Source organism: Cetorhinus maximus, chromosome 6 (assembly GCF_964194155.1).
Source record: "Cetorhinus maximus chromosome 6, sCetMax3.hap1.1, whole genome shotgun sequence".
In the NCBI taxonomy this organism is placed as follows: domain Eukaryota; kingdom Metazoa; phylum Chordata; class Chondrichthyes; order Lamniformes; family Cetorhinidae; genus Cetorhinus; species Cetorhinus maximus.
This window is the reverse complement of record NC_135884.1, coordinates 94,951,147-94,965,997: the sequence shown is the minus strand read 5'-3', so window position 1 is coordinate 94,965,997 and position 14,851 is coordinate 94,951,147. Positions and strand designations below refer to the sequence as shown.

Genomic DNA, 14,851 nt, shown 5'->3' with positions numbered 1-14,851 from the left:
GTTTCATTCTTTCATGGGATGTGGGTGTCGATGTCAAGGCTAGCATTTGTTGCCCATCCCTAATGCCCTTGAACTGAGAGGCTTGCTAGGCCATTTTGGAAGGCAGTTAAGAGTCAACCACATTGTGAGTCTGGAGTCACATTTAGGGGCATATAAGGGCAGCAGATTTCCTTCCCTAAAGGACATTAGTGAACCAGATGGGTTTTGCAACAATCAGTGATAGTTCCAGATTTAACTGAATTTAAATTCCATCAGCTGCCATGGTGGGATTTGAACCCACGTCCCCAGAGCATTAGCCTGGGCCTCTGGATTACTAGTCCAGTGATATTTTTTCATCTTCACGGGATGTGGGTGTCACTAGCTAGGGCAGCATTTATTGCCCATTGCCCTTGAGAAGGTGGTGGTGAACTAACTGGACTGTGTTTCAAAAGAGCTGACACAGATCTGATGGGCTAATAGATGTCCTTCTGTGCTGTACTTTCCTGTGATTTTCTGGGGGGTAGTTTTCAATTTTCTACCCGGATGCAACACTGGTGCTGAGAATCAGCTACCCATTACAGAAAATGTCTGAGATTAAACCCACGTGACAATGAAAATCAAGTGGTATCTATGTAACAGCTGGATGATCTGTTACACCAATTTTGCATTCAGTCAAGTTGATAACTACCCCCAAAGTTTCAAAGTAGCATCTTGGGAATGAATGCTCAAAATTTTCAATGGTAATTTTGCTTCCATTACAAGTAATTTCTAGCCTGAATTAAGGACTGCTGATGTCCCAAGAGCTATTATAAACTACACCATAGGCACAACAAAAGATATCCATTATAGTGCACATGCTTTACTAAAATAGACTTTGGTTCAAAGGGTTCACAAGAAGCACAAATAAAGAGAGATTCTAACATTAAGTTGTTTCAACTGCAAACGTCAAACTTTAAATGTAATGTCATTTTTTATTCATTTGCTTATATGTGTACTGAATGTCTCAGCATCTAAATTTACTCATTTAGTAATAATATAGTTAAATAATTGATTTGTTTATTTAGTACACCTCCCCCTGTTCTGAAATGGTATCTTTGTTCGGCTTTTGAATTCCTGAGACTTAGAAATATGAGAGCGATGAGATCACTGTTTTGGTAGATGCACAATAGCAGATGGGGTGAGCTAATGTCAACTTGATTGGCCCCCAGCTCCTATGTGATCATCAATCGTCACATAAAAGGAGAGGTTCTTCAAGCAACTCCTCAGTGGTTACAGCGAAGCCTACGATTAGTGCAATAGCTACAATAACTCGTGATACCTCACCTGAGAGCTGAATACTGTACACTATCGAGGGAAAGATGGCCACGTTTATTCAAGTAAGTAGAAGCCTAAGTAAGGAGACAATATTAAAATTTCAGTTTATCTTTGTCTTTCTAGTTAAGACCTAATGCTTTAGTCAGCAATCTGCTTCATTTATTGCTTCAGAAAAAATGTGCTGTAAAATTTATTTTGCTAATGATATCCCAGATAAGCTGCCATAAACATCTTATCTGCATAGGTACAATTAAAAAGTTCACTGCAAACATGATGTCATTGAGGTACAAGGACTCTTGTACTCATTATTGTTTCCCCTTTTTCCCACAAATCTTCCCCCCTTCCTTCATCCCTGAAGGTGTTGACCTCTGGTTCTACAGTGGGCAGCTGCCCTCTGGTACTTTGGCCATTTGTTTGAGTTGAGATGGTGAATTTTGGCAGGCTCTCCAATATGGAGGCAGTGAAGAAAGCATCACAGCCAAACCTGTGCCTGTCCTCACCTGAAGTCCACACATGCTGTTTCTTGCAGGGGTCAATGGAAATCCTGCTTCATTTACTCCTTCCTAACCCCGGATAGGGTATACTCCATTATAGTGCATCTACCACTGCCCAGTGCCGATAAACTAACACAACACTGACTGTGGATTGAACCTGGGATCATCCTGACCAACCACTCATGTTTTCTATTGGCTGAGTCAATGAGGGAGCACTCTCTGCATTTTGCTTAGTTATATTTTTCAATTACTTAAAACAGCTAATTTTAGCGGAAACAAGCTTGCCTTTTCTGATCCAATATGTAGCAGAAAATAACCAGAAAGTTGGGTGAGTTAATCTCTTGGTAACTTCCAAGACATCAATCCTATATTTAAGTGATTAGAAACTTGGAAAGGTGATTTTCTCAAGCTGTCATTCACTTTCTCGCTTAAAAAAAAGAGTAAAATACAATTAAAAATGGAAAGCTGTTTCTGGGATACGTTGCCTGAAAGGGTGGTGGAAGCAGCTTCATTAGTAATCTTCAGAAGGAGATTGGATGTATACTTGAAAAGCAAAATTTTGCAGGGCTATAGGAAAAGAGCAAGGGAGTGGTATGAATTGGACAGCTCTTTTAAAGAGACATCATAGTCACAATGGGCCAAATGGCCTCATTCTGTGTTATAAGGTCTTGTGATTCTGTGCTGCTCCCTGTGATTCTGGTCATTTACATGCGCACTACCTGTCACCATCAGAAGATAAACTAATGTTTATCAGAATTGGTGAGGGTAAAGGTTCTATTTCATAACCATATAGATTCTTGTCATTTTGCTGTTGGCATAATAACACTTAGTTTCCATTCTTTATATATGCAACCAAGGTTAGTTTTTCCTTTTTAATCACCACCTGCTAGGCTAAGTTTGATTCCAAGAGTCGGTCTGCCAAAGGCTGTGCCAGGAATGGGAAGACTTGATAATAAATTAGCAAGGAGTCACTTTCCAATTTTAACTCCATCCTTCATGGACATATTTTACTACAGCTCAGTTTAACAACTGAACAATTGAGCCGGAGATATAAACAACAATGTCACTATTCTTATTTTACAAGCCTGAATAGTGACCCATAGAGTAGAACATTTTACACTTTTATTCAAGTGTGTAGGATATTGAAATAGTTATTTGCTGGGAATTAAATGTCCCCCAACTTCCTCAATAGCCTTGAAACCTCACAGCTATTATCTCACCAAGCTTTTCTTCATTTTAGCTCTTCATGTGCTGTTAATAATGTCTTGAGATAAAATTGAAATATCTCTCAGTAACATTGCTGTAAATGATCTCCATGTTAATGTGTTTACTTTGCAGTATGCCTCATGCTACAGTAACACCAGAGCCCTGCAGCTGCTGGGAATAGGGAGGAACAACTGTCTCTCCATCTTTTCCTACCCTCCGTGCATCACAGGCCCGCGCCAACCACTGCCTTATAAGGGGCCAGATTTAACGATACGCCACATCAGCCAAGTGATTCGTTGCCTAAGACAGTTGAGGGCCCGGGATGGGAGAGAGGTGCAGATCTCTAATGCTACCAGGTAATTGCCATCTGCCTCAGTAGCAATGAAAGCTCACCTTATGTATAATATGTCAGCAAGACCCGAATACAGGCAACACCACAGTAAGTCAATGATATTAAATGTCAATAGTGTATTGACAAGTAAACGAACAACAACCGTACCTTGCGTTTGTATAGTGCCTTTAACATTGAAAAATGTCCCGAGTCACTTCCGAATAAGTGACAGGGGAGACATTAGGGATAAAAGTTTGGTCCAAGAGGTAGGTTTTAAAGGAGGTGAAAGAGGTGAAGGGGTGGAGAGGTTTAGGGGCAGAATTACAGAGTTTATGATCTAGAATGCTAAAAGGACAGTCGCCAGTGATAGAGCAAAATAAATTAGGGATGTATAAGAGGCCAGAATTGGAAGAATGCAGAGTTCTTGAAGTGTTGACGAGCTGAGAGGATGTTAAATGAGGGGCGGGGGGGGTTGGGGTGGATGGTGTGGGGGTGGGGGGGGAGCGGAGGGGGTGGGGGAGGTGGTGGGGAGGACGCCGTGGAGGGATATGAACACGAGGATGAGAATTTTACATTTGAGGCATTGGTGCACTGGGAGCCTATGTATATTAAAAACATACATTTGAACTGGAAATACAGAGAGGGCACAATATTGCAGAAGGCAGTGCAATATTGATACAGTTAACCCACCTAGATATTGGAAAACCATAGACTGAAATAGTCATGCAGTGCTAGTCCATGTTATAGTTCATTACAGTGAAGAAGTTGTGGAATTCATCTGAAACTGGTTTGAAATTATGTCTCTCTGATTGTAATGGATCAGCTCCAGGATGCACTAGTGTGCACTTACAATCAGAGAGTTATTTTTGACAGTAACCCCCACCATCAGTGTTGAATTAACAATCAGAAAATGCAGCCTCTGCACTCCAGGCAGTAATAAAGTTGGTATTTGTTAAAAAGGTTGTATTAATAAAAAGCAGGGGTACAGGGATATTTTGAATTAAATGTCCCCCCTGTTTTAAAACATGTGGTATAGTTAGCTCTCCTATGGCTTAGTGAATTTATTCAGTGAGCAGGAAGATCCCATACTCAATCTCTAGTCTGTGCTGATTAGGTACTGGTGCCTGATTATTGTAATTGGCTGCAGTAACTCCACTGAAAGCTTAAATAGCAAACAGGATTTCCATGCTTGAGCCCTGTCAGGAGATGAGAGGTATCTAGGGCTCAATTCTGAAGCTACTGCCTCCAACCCATCCCCTCAGAAAATAGCTTTGCAATTCTCACTGGCAAAGCTCTCACACACATAATGATTGATGGGGTGAGGTACTAATAGCCAGTACTCCCAGAAGTACCTCAACAACACCTAGAGAAGAAATACGGGCAAATGTCAGAAGAGAGAATAAATTAAATTGGATGTAAGAGGATATTATTTAAAAGTTGCTCTAGGGATGAAGCAGCTAAATTAATCTGCTGGGAGGTCATAAAGAATTTAATTTCAGTCCTCTCATAGTTGAGCTCAGTTCGAATGATGCTCTCAGGGATGTATAAGAGCTTGCCCATGTTCCCCTGAAGTGTGCATGTGTCTCATCGAAAGCAAAGAACTGAATGGAACCATTCATGGGGGCACTCACGCGATCTCCCAACATCCTATAGAGTCAAATTCACCCAAATTTGCTCAATAACAATTGCTCAACTAATGAGACACAAAATAATTACAATGCATGGGTGTGGGGTATGTTCTTCCCAGTTTAATGGGAAATGAGGCAACATGCAGAATAAAACAGGGTCTGTTGAAAACTTGTAGCTAGTTCATAGTTAACCTTGTCTCAGGCTGTTTACTCTTTGCCAAAGAGTTAGAAAAGCATTAAAAAGGCCCATTATTTTTGTTTTAAATGGAAGAATACTGTCCATCTAACATGATATAATCAGTGATATGCTGTTCATTTGGATTTGATGTTAAAGCCAGCAATGAATACTCACTTTATTGGAAACTTTAGATCCATGATGCAGGAGAATCCTCATGAAGGTGATAGGTGCTTAAAAAGGTGGACTTTAGAAAGGAAGGCTCCTTCACAAACCCATCCTATTATTATTCTGCTTATTAAATGTGGAAATATATGTCCAACCATCAAAAATCTCTTTCTAAATTTCTTTCAGATCTTCCATTGAGGGCTTGCCAGCTGCCTCGAACCATCCTGTCCGAAGTAAGGACAAACGCTATGTCTCTTGTTTCAGAAAGCGTCGCAACATCAAACAGGTTGGATGAAATATGGGGCTAAGAATCTCTCCAGTCAGACTCCTAAGCAAGGAGGAACCACTGGAAGTTCTGCTGTGCTCTTCATGCTTGCTACCATTACCCAGCAACCATATCAAGATGAGTAGTTTGCTTTCCTGGAAGATGCAGCAGATGAACCTTAGAGCTGATCTCCGTGTGATGGATTTTCTGGTGTGTTTCTGTGTTGACGTGCCGTGAATTATCATTGTAGGTAGCGAAATGAAAAACCTCATCCAAGACAGGCATCAGTTCCTGACTGTTAGTGAAATGAAATGGGATGACCTACCCTTTGGACATTGAAAGCAAAATTTTTATTTGGAATAAAGAAGTCAAATGTCAGATGAAGTTATACTGTGCTCTTTGCAAACTCAGGAGGGTTCAGATCTTCAGTAAGCTTTATAGTCTCTTTAGTCATACTGACACTTGTGTGTTCACTTAAAACATTCTTATAGCAATATAAAGACAGCAGTATAACTCCAGCCTAAATAATCATGCAGCAATTTCTACCTGGCTATAGTTATATCACACATTTCAGTGCTAAGTATGAAAAGAGTCTGCCATCCATCTCAGGTCTTACAATCTCCTTGATGGAGACACACAGCAGCTCCACTCAGAAATGCTTTTCTTTAATTCACAGTATCACTGTATCTTTACAGAGCAAAAGGAGGCCATTCAGGCCATCAAGTCTGCACTGGCTCTCTGAAAGAGCATTCCACCTTGTCCCACTCCCCTGCCTTATCCTCATAACCTTGCACATTTTGGGTGGGATTTTCCACACCTGCCCGCTGCCGGGATCATCTGGTCTCGCCGCAAGTCAATGGACTTCTAGCTGGGGCGCCGCCTCGCCCACCGCAGGTCCCACCTGCAACCAGGCCGGAAAATCCCGGCCTCTCTTTTTCTCAGGCAGCAATCCAATTCCCTTTTGAATACCTCGATTGAACCTGCCTCCATCACTCTCTCAAGAAGTTTGTTCCAGACTCCAACCACCCTCTGCTTGAATAATGTTTTCCTCACATCACATTTATTCCTTTTGCCAATTATTTTGAATCTGTGTCCTTTAGTTCTTGATGCTCCATTGAATGGGAATGGTTTCACGCTATTTACCCTGTCCATACCCCTCAGGATCTTGAATACCTCTATCAAGTCTCCTCTCAGCCTTCTTTTCTCTAAGGAAAACAGTCCCAACCTCTCCAATCTATCCTCATAGCTACAGTTCTTCATCCCGGGAGTCATTCTTGTGAATCTCCTCTGTACTATCTCCAATGCCTTCACATCGTTCCTCAAGTATGGCGCCCAGAACTGGACACAGTACTTCAGATGAGGTCTAACTAGTGTCTTATACAAGTTCAACATGACCTCCTTACTTTTGTACACAATGCCCCTATTAATAAAGCCTAAGATACTATATGCTTTATAAACTGCTCTCTCAACATGCCCTGCCATCTTCAATGACCAATGTACATATACACCGAGGTCCCTCTGTTCCTGCACCTCCTTCAGAGGCTCTCTCTTTATTTTATACTGTCTCACCATATCTTTCCTGCCAAAATGAATTGTAACTGCCTTTCCTGTTTCAATGGGCTTTAAGTAGAATTCTTACCCAATGTGTTTGCTCCTTCTTAATCACATTACCTATATTTGTAAATTGTTAGGAGGCTGATGGTTGAAGGTTACGCATAAATTAACAGCATCACAAACTGATCTTCCACAGTTTAATAATAATTGATATGTAATTCTAGTGTTGTAACAGAGCATGTCTAATAGCTGTGAAAATGATAATAAAAGGCTGTCCTCAAAGTGGCTGAAATTTTATATATTTTTGTATCTTACATAGGGACATTTTACAATGCATTAAAAGAAAACCATTGTATTTGAAGTGATCATGTTTTCAATGACATGCATTAGAAGCTGGGGGTTGTTTTGCCGATTCCTCAGCAACTACCCATTAAAGATTTTTAGCTCCAATAAATTGGCTGTTGACATGATTTCTTATTGATGTGGTGTAACTTCAGTTTTCGTTCATTTATTAATATTTGTGGAAAAGGAATCTTTTCCCACCAATTGGAGCACACTCTATAAATGCAGGACATTCTTTCTTGATAAAATGACTTTCAGACCTCAGAATATCTCCAAGCGCTTTCCACCCAAAAGTAGTCATTGTTACAATATAGGAAATACAACAGCAGGAGGAACTTTCCTGCCCTTCTTTAAGTACTGTTGTGGGATCTTTTATGTCCATTTGAGAGAGCAGGTGGGACATTTGTTTAAGATCTCATTAAAACTATATCACTTCAAATAGATACACGTATTATGGCACTGGAGTGTCAACCTGGATTGTACGCTCAAATTTCTAGAAAGGAATTTGAACCCACAGTTATATCTGCTGTTTTTTTTTCCTTACTGCTATTCTGAAGAGAGTAATTTAAGTTGAGGAATGATATTATGGGCAGCTTCTGATGCTATCTGTGACTTGGACAGTGAATACTGGTTGACCAACTTTGATGGGCTGGACATTGTTTTCTCAACTCTCAAATGGCCAATGTCTGAGGAGGCCTAAGAAAACACTTCAAAGGTACCCTGAAGCTCTCCTTGAAATGCAGCAGCATTGACTTAATGACTGGGAGGAGCTTGCTACCAATTGTTCAAAATGGCGACAGCTTGTCCATCAAACAGCTTCAGGCTTTGAGTCACAACATTTTAATGATGAGGCAGAGCAGGGAAAGAAAAGGAAAGAAAAAGAAGCAAATCCTGCACTTTGCATGGGGTCTCTTGGGACATCCTGTCCCATGTGCCCAAAGATCTGCGGGTCAAGAATCGCCCTGCTCAGTCACATGAAGACCTGTGGCAGAAACTTGTGACCATAAGTAGACATTATCCTCTAATCGAGAGACAGCCGGTTACATCAATTTGTAGGCCGTCAGAGCTGAGCCTCAGCCTGCCCTCACCTACAATTGCCACAAGGACACTTCAGCAATGTTTGCTGGACAGTGATCAAAAGTGAATGCAGCAAACCTTCCCTAACCCAGGGCCCCAAGAGTAGGTACCTCTGCCAGTACCCTAGCTGAGATTGGAGAAGTTAATATCATGGAGTTACAGAATGATACAGCACAGGGGAGGCCATTCTACCATTGTACCTGTGCTGGGGCTTTAGTAGAGCTATGCAAATCATCCCACTCCCCTTTCTCCATAACCCTGTAAATTATTTCCTTTCAAGTATTTATCCAATTTCCTTTTGAATGTTATCACTGAAACTGTTTCCACCATCCTTCAGGTTCATGATCTCGGATCACAACAGCTTGCTGTGTAATAAAATATTTGCTCATGTTGGCACTGGTTCCTGAATCAATCACAAATCTTTGTCTTCTGCTTATTGACCCTTCTGCCACTGAAAAAAAATTCTCCTTATTTACTTGATTCAAAAATTTTTCACGATTTTGAACACCTTTATCAAATCTCCTCCTGTTCTTCTTTGCTCTAAGGAGAACAACTCCACAGAAGTTACCATAGCAAAGGGTCAGGTCTGGAACTTCCATGCAAAAGCAAAATACTGCAGATGCTGGAGTTTGAAATAAGAACAGGAAAAGCCAGAAATTGTCAGCAGATCAGGCAGCATCTGTGGAGAGAGAAACAGAGTTAACATGTCAAGCCGTGTTCTGATGAAAGGTCTCTCCATAGATGCTGTCTGATCTGCTGAGGATTTCCAGCAGTTTCTCTTTTTATTTCTTGAATTTTCATGGTCTGTTTGATGACTCTCAAGTCTAACCAACAGTTATCACTCATCTCATACTTCTCCTCTTGGCAGTCCTCACTTGTTCCTCTGACTTCAGACAGAACTCTCACGTTGCCTCCATTGTTAAAGTCACCTCCAAGAAACTCGCTTTCCTTTTTCACACAAACACTTCTCTCCTCCACAACTATTAACTCTCAGGACTTGAATGCCATTCCTACATCCAATGAGGCTCTTCAAACATTCTTTCATCATCTTAAGGCAGGATCCAAGGGAAAGCTCATCAGCTGACAGGAGATTCTGCTTTGATGTTGCTCCTCCAACACCTTTATCTCTGCTCGAGCTTGGCTTCTATATTATATTTTATATCAACACCATGTGGTCAGTGCTCTCTTCAAACTTTCCCTTTTCTTCCTCTGCTACAGATGCCCAATCCCATACCCTACTCATTTCTTCCTGTCATTGTGCTGCAATCAAGGGTTAATGTATAGTCTCCTCTTCTAATTCTGTTTTTTGAGGATCCCAGAGCCGTGAAACTTTTGCCTCCTTCTATGTTTTCATGCTTTTAAAACCCAAGTGCCTTGATTTACTTTTTCTTAAATTTTTTTGTATCGGCATCGCTGGCTGGGCCAGCATTTCTTACCCATCCCTAATTGCCCTTGAGAAGGTGGTGGTGAGCTGCCTTCTTGAACCGCTGCAGTCCATGTGGTGTAGGTACATCCACAGCGCTGTTAGGGAGGGAGTTCCAGGATTTTGACCCAGTGACAGTGAAGGAATGGTGATATAGTTCCAAGTAAGGATGGTGAGTGACTTGGAGGGGAACTTGTAGGTGGTGGTGTTCCCATGCATTTGCTGCCCTTGTTCATCTAGGTGATAGAGGCCTTATCCTGATATTTTATTCCTTTAAGAGTACAGTCGTGCACCACACTTTTAATCCTGGGTGAGGGATAATCTATCCAATCAGCCATGGGTGCCATTCCTGTGTAAAAGTTTAAATGTGAAGGAATGATTGCACTTTCCCATCTTAAACCACTTGTTAAAACTGGCTTAGAGGTCAGGCAAAGGACCTGCTCCTAAACTCTAACTAATGGCAGTAGGCAACATTAAAGACTGCCTTAGCCACAATTCCATGAATGTGGACATCGGTGTTGCTATGAACAGAAAGTTTGGAAGACCATGGTCATCTATGCCATTTGGCATGGCGCTTAGACGCCGGCGAATAGCAGTAGGTATGTAAGAGCTGCAAATGTTTCCCTCTGTGTAAGTTCTGCTTGGCATATCTTCAATAGCTTAGCTGAATTCACCATCTAGTAGAGCCAGTTTCCAGTGATTCATGCCATTGCTTCAAGCGGGAGGGGGCCTGAGGTGGGAAGCTGTTTCTGAACCTGTAATGTCAGGAGCAATATTGAGTTTCTAGAAACCCTGGGGTGAATGCTTACATCAACTTCAACGGAATGAAAACTGAATGGGTTCTACAGGGAGGGGGCCTGCACTCCATTCTGCCAAGGTGAAGATAAAAATTTACCCCTCTCCTTTACAATTTAAAACTAAAAGCCATTTCTTTAAAACAAGTGTCATGATTTCAAAGTAAAAAAACAGTCCTGGCAACATTTTCTTTTAAACTAATTAATTTGCTAAGTTTGTTCTTTTTTTGAGGTGAATATTAATTCTAAACATATGAATGAAACATTTTTCAGAGGGAAAAAGTGAAAGGTCAGCGAACGTGATATTTACATGCAAATAACTGTGTTGTCACCATAGTGATGCAATGCATGCACTTGCTCACTTGAAAAATCCTAATCTCACCCAGCTGAATGTTATTGATGTAAAGATGTTGATGCCTTTATAAGGAATCTAGATAAGTACATGTGAGGGAAAGAAACTGAAGGAATACAATGCTGTTTTGATCAGCCTTCCACTCTCTATCAACTTGAACTCATCCAAAACTCTGCTGTCAGTAATCTAACTCATAGCATGTCCCGTTCATCCATCAGCTCTGTTCTCACCAATCTACATTGGCTCCTAGGCCAGCAACACCTCCGTTTTAAAATTTTCATTGTTGTTTTTAGATCCCTCTCTATCTCCTCCAGCCGTACAAACCTACAAGGTCTCCACACGTTTTCAATTCTAGCTTTTTGCATCTATTTTAATTGCCCCACTATTGGTGGCCATCTTTTCAGCTGCCTTGGTCTGAAACTCTGGAATTTCCTCCCTGAATCGCTCCATCTCTCTATCTCTCTTACCTCTCTGAGGACTCTCTTTAAAACCTACATCTTTGGCTAAATATCTCCTTATGTGGCTTGGTGTCAAATTCTGTTTTAATAACACACCCGTGAAGCACATTGGGACATTTTGCTATGTTAGAGGCACTATATCAATTTCAAGGAATATTTTTCCAAGCAAATTTTTAAAAAAAATTATGTTCTAAACCGATGCCCGCTTACACTGGCTCACGGCAGCTTTTGTATTCAGTGATATGCAGTTTGCATCTGAATCACCTCTGTGTCCCCACCCTTGCCTCCAACCCATTTGCTCCGGCACTGGTGACAGCTTCAGCCCTGCCCTGGAACACCTTCCCCAAATCTTTCCATCTTCCTCTTGCTCTGTCCTCCCTTAAAAACCTCCTCAAAGCCCATTTTCTTAACCTCTCCCTTTTGGCTTGGCATCTAACACTTTACTATTGTAAACGCAAGTCTTTCTTTATTTCGGTTTATTGAAAGTAGACACACATTAGCACTTTATAAATGCAAGTCATTGTGAAGCAGCTGAAGTCAAGGGAAAGTTTAAGCCTTAAACACGTCACCAAAATAGTAATAAAATCAATATTGTATGTAATTGTTCACCTATTTGAAACTTTCTATTTGGAACTTGGAATTTGCAGTTCCTCATACTACTTAGATTCTTATGTGATCCTGTATTTGACAGAAAGACGAGTAGTGAAGCAGCACAATGTAACCACAGCAGGAGCTCTAACAGGGTCAGTGGAAAGGATTTTGCAGAAATAACAAACATGTATCGCTATTGAGTATCTAAGTGAGTAAGCATTCTCATAAAGATGAAACCACTCATGATTCTCGCCTTACCATTTTACCAACGAAGGCACAAAGTACACATGCATATGTTGTGTGAACTTGAGTACGGTGATCTCATGCTCAACAGTGTGTATTACTCATTTTTATTTACTGATCACACAGTTAGCTACTTGTAGCTAATGGCTAATGCATTAGATAGTACTACATTGTATGAGAATACTGGGTGTGCTGCGTTGCAGGCAGTCAATCCTTTAGATAAGATTAAGGCCAAGCCAACATCTTATCTGCGTGTCCCCAAGGATTAATCCTACAGCACCAGTGGATGAAGAAGGGTTCTCCTGTTTTATGGTCTGGCAGCAAGTCAAATATCTACCTCTACGTGTCTAAAAATTTCCCCAACTTATCTTTGCCACAGCTTACATTGGCTATGATAACGGACTGATCTCAACAATAAGTATCAATTAAAAACTTTCTACAATGTAGGAGACAAAGAGGTGTTATTTGCATACATGTGTAGAGAGAAAAAATAAACTGAAGATGAAATCTAGAATAAAGTGGAGTAAAATAGACTGATCATACTGCCATGGAATGATCAAAATCCTATTTTATGCAGGGGGTGGGATAAGAACATAACAAATAGGAGCAGGAATAGGCCACTCAGCCCCTCAAGTCTGCTCCACCATTCAATACAATCGTAGCTGATCTGATCTTAGCCTCAACTCCATTTTCCTGTCTGCCCCTCATAACTCTTGAGGTTCAAAAACCTGTCTATCTCGGCTTTGAACATGTTCAATGACTCAGCCTCCATTAGTTTTTGGGGTAGAGTATTCCAAAGATTAACGACACTCTTAGAGAATAAATTCCTCCTCATTGCCCCTTAAATGGGTGACCCCTTATTCAGAAACTATGCCTCCAGTTCTAGATTTTTTCTCATTCGGCGGGATTTTCCACACCTGCCCGCCACCGTGATCTTCCAGTCTCGCTGCAAGTCAATGGCTCCTGGCTAGGGCTCCGCCTCGCCCGCAACGGGTCCCACCCATGGCAGGAGTGGAAAATCCCGGCCAATATTTCTTATCATCTTTGGAAGGGCTATCCAATTAGTCCATCAGCCCTGCAAAATTTTCCTTTTCAAGTATTTATTGAATTCCCTTTTAAAAGTTACCATTAAATCTGCTTCCACTACCCTTTTAAATGCATTCCAGATCATTATAACTCATTGCATAAGAAATATTCTCATCATCTTTTTTTTTTGCCAATTGCCTAAATCTGTCTCTTCTGGTTACTGACTCTATCAGTGGAAGCAGTTTTTCCTTCTTTACTTCATCGAAACCCTTCATAATTTTGAACACCTATATTAAATCTTCCCCTAACTTTCACTGCATTGGGAACAATACAATATTCTCCTAGTTTCGCCACATAACTGAAGCCTTTCATCCCTAGAATCATTCTAGCAAACCTTTGCACCCTTTCTTACCTAAACAGTCTAAGTTATTGTAAACATCATTTTCTTGCCTAATGAGTTATTTAGAAAAAACTTTTAATCACATGACTTGAATCTGGGCTCTAATCCATGAATGAAGATGACTTCAGGAGCAGGAATTACTAAAATCTTCTGCTGCGTTTTCTTCTCTTCTCACTCGGGTTGTTATAACATGGGTTGACAATCACAGCAACAACAAAAAAAAAGATCTTTTCTTGTGGAAGTTCTTCCATCTCAGCTTCTTCTGATGTACAGTACAATATTTCCTTGGCACATTCTCAAGTGAAGGTAAGAACCGATTGTCTTTTGATTTGACAAGATGGACTGTACAGTGGCAAAGAGGTCCCTTTAAAAAAGTTTGCAGCTGATTGCAGAATGCAGAGAGCTTGCATCCACGACACCAAGCGCTGTCAGCGATTTCAGATCTGCAATTTCTCTTATAAACTCTTATTCTAGACCTGTTGAGGTACTGTGCAGAAGGTAATTATTTCCCTACAGGCAAGCTGAAGAAATGGGGCGACAGTGAGATAGCTCAGCCTTGCTGGCCTTAATTACAAGGTACAAAACAGAAAGGTGCAAAGCCAAGGAATATGTCCCTTTCCCATTTGTCTCACTGTGAGACATGGGAAATCCTAAAAGATGAAGAGGTGTTGTGGTGATTCAAGTTGGAGAACACTTACTTTCCATATTCTGTAACAGTTCAGTCACTAAATGCACCATGTGGTATTAAACCGAATCATTAAAACCAAAGGGTAACATGTTTCAGTTAGTGAGCACAACTGGAGCAGCAGTATATAAAAGCAAAAAACTGCGGATGCTGGAAATCCAAAACAAAAACAAAAATACCTGGAAAAACTCAGCAGGCCTGGCAGCATCTGCGGAGAGGAACACAGTTAACGTTTCGAGTCCGAATGACCCTTCAACAAAACTAAGTAAAAATAGAAAAGAGGTGGAATATAAGCTGGTTTAAGGGTTGGGGGGGGGGGGCGGTAGAGCTGGATAGAGGGCCAGTG

General features: G+C 41.0%; 1 protein-coding gene across 1 annotated transcript; it reads left to right on the top strand.

The window, feature by feature from the left end:
- Positions 1 to 1,127: 1,127 nt before the first annotated feature.
- On the top strand, positions 1,128 to 7,568 carry LOC144681934 (uncharacterized). The gene is made up of 3 exons (XM_078544111.1): positions 1,128 to 1,355; positions 3,126 to 3,349; positions 5,482 to 7,568. Exons 1-3 carry the CDS (start codon positions 1,338 to 1,340, stop codon positions 5,588 to 5,590), a joined length of 351 nt encoding a protein of 116 aa, XP_078400237.1. The 5' UTR covers positions 1,128 to 1,337; the 3' UTR covers positions 5,591 to 7,568.
- Positions 7,569 to 14,851: the final 7,283 nt, after the last annotated feature.

Bases quoted from the DNA above. Each gene is read 5' to 3' on its own strand.
- LOC144681934 (XM_078544111.1), top strand. The intron at 3,350-5,481 runs GTAATTGCCATC...AATTTCTTTCAG, and splicing joins CAGATCTCTAATGCTACCAG to ATCTTCCATTGAGGGCTTGC.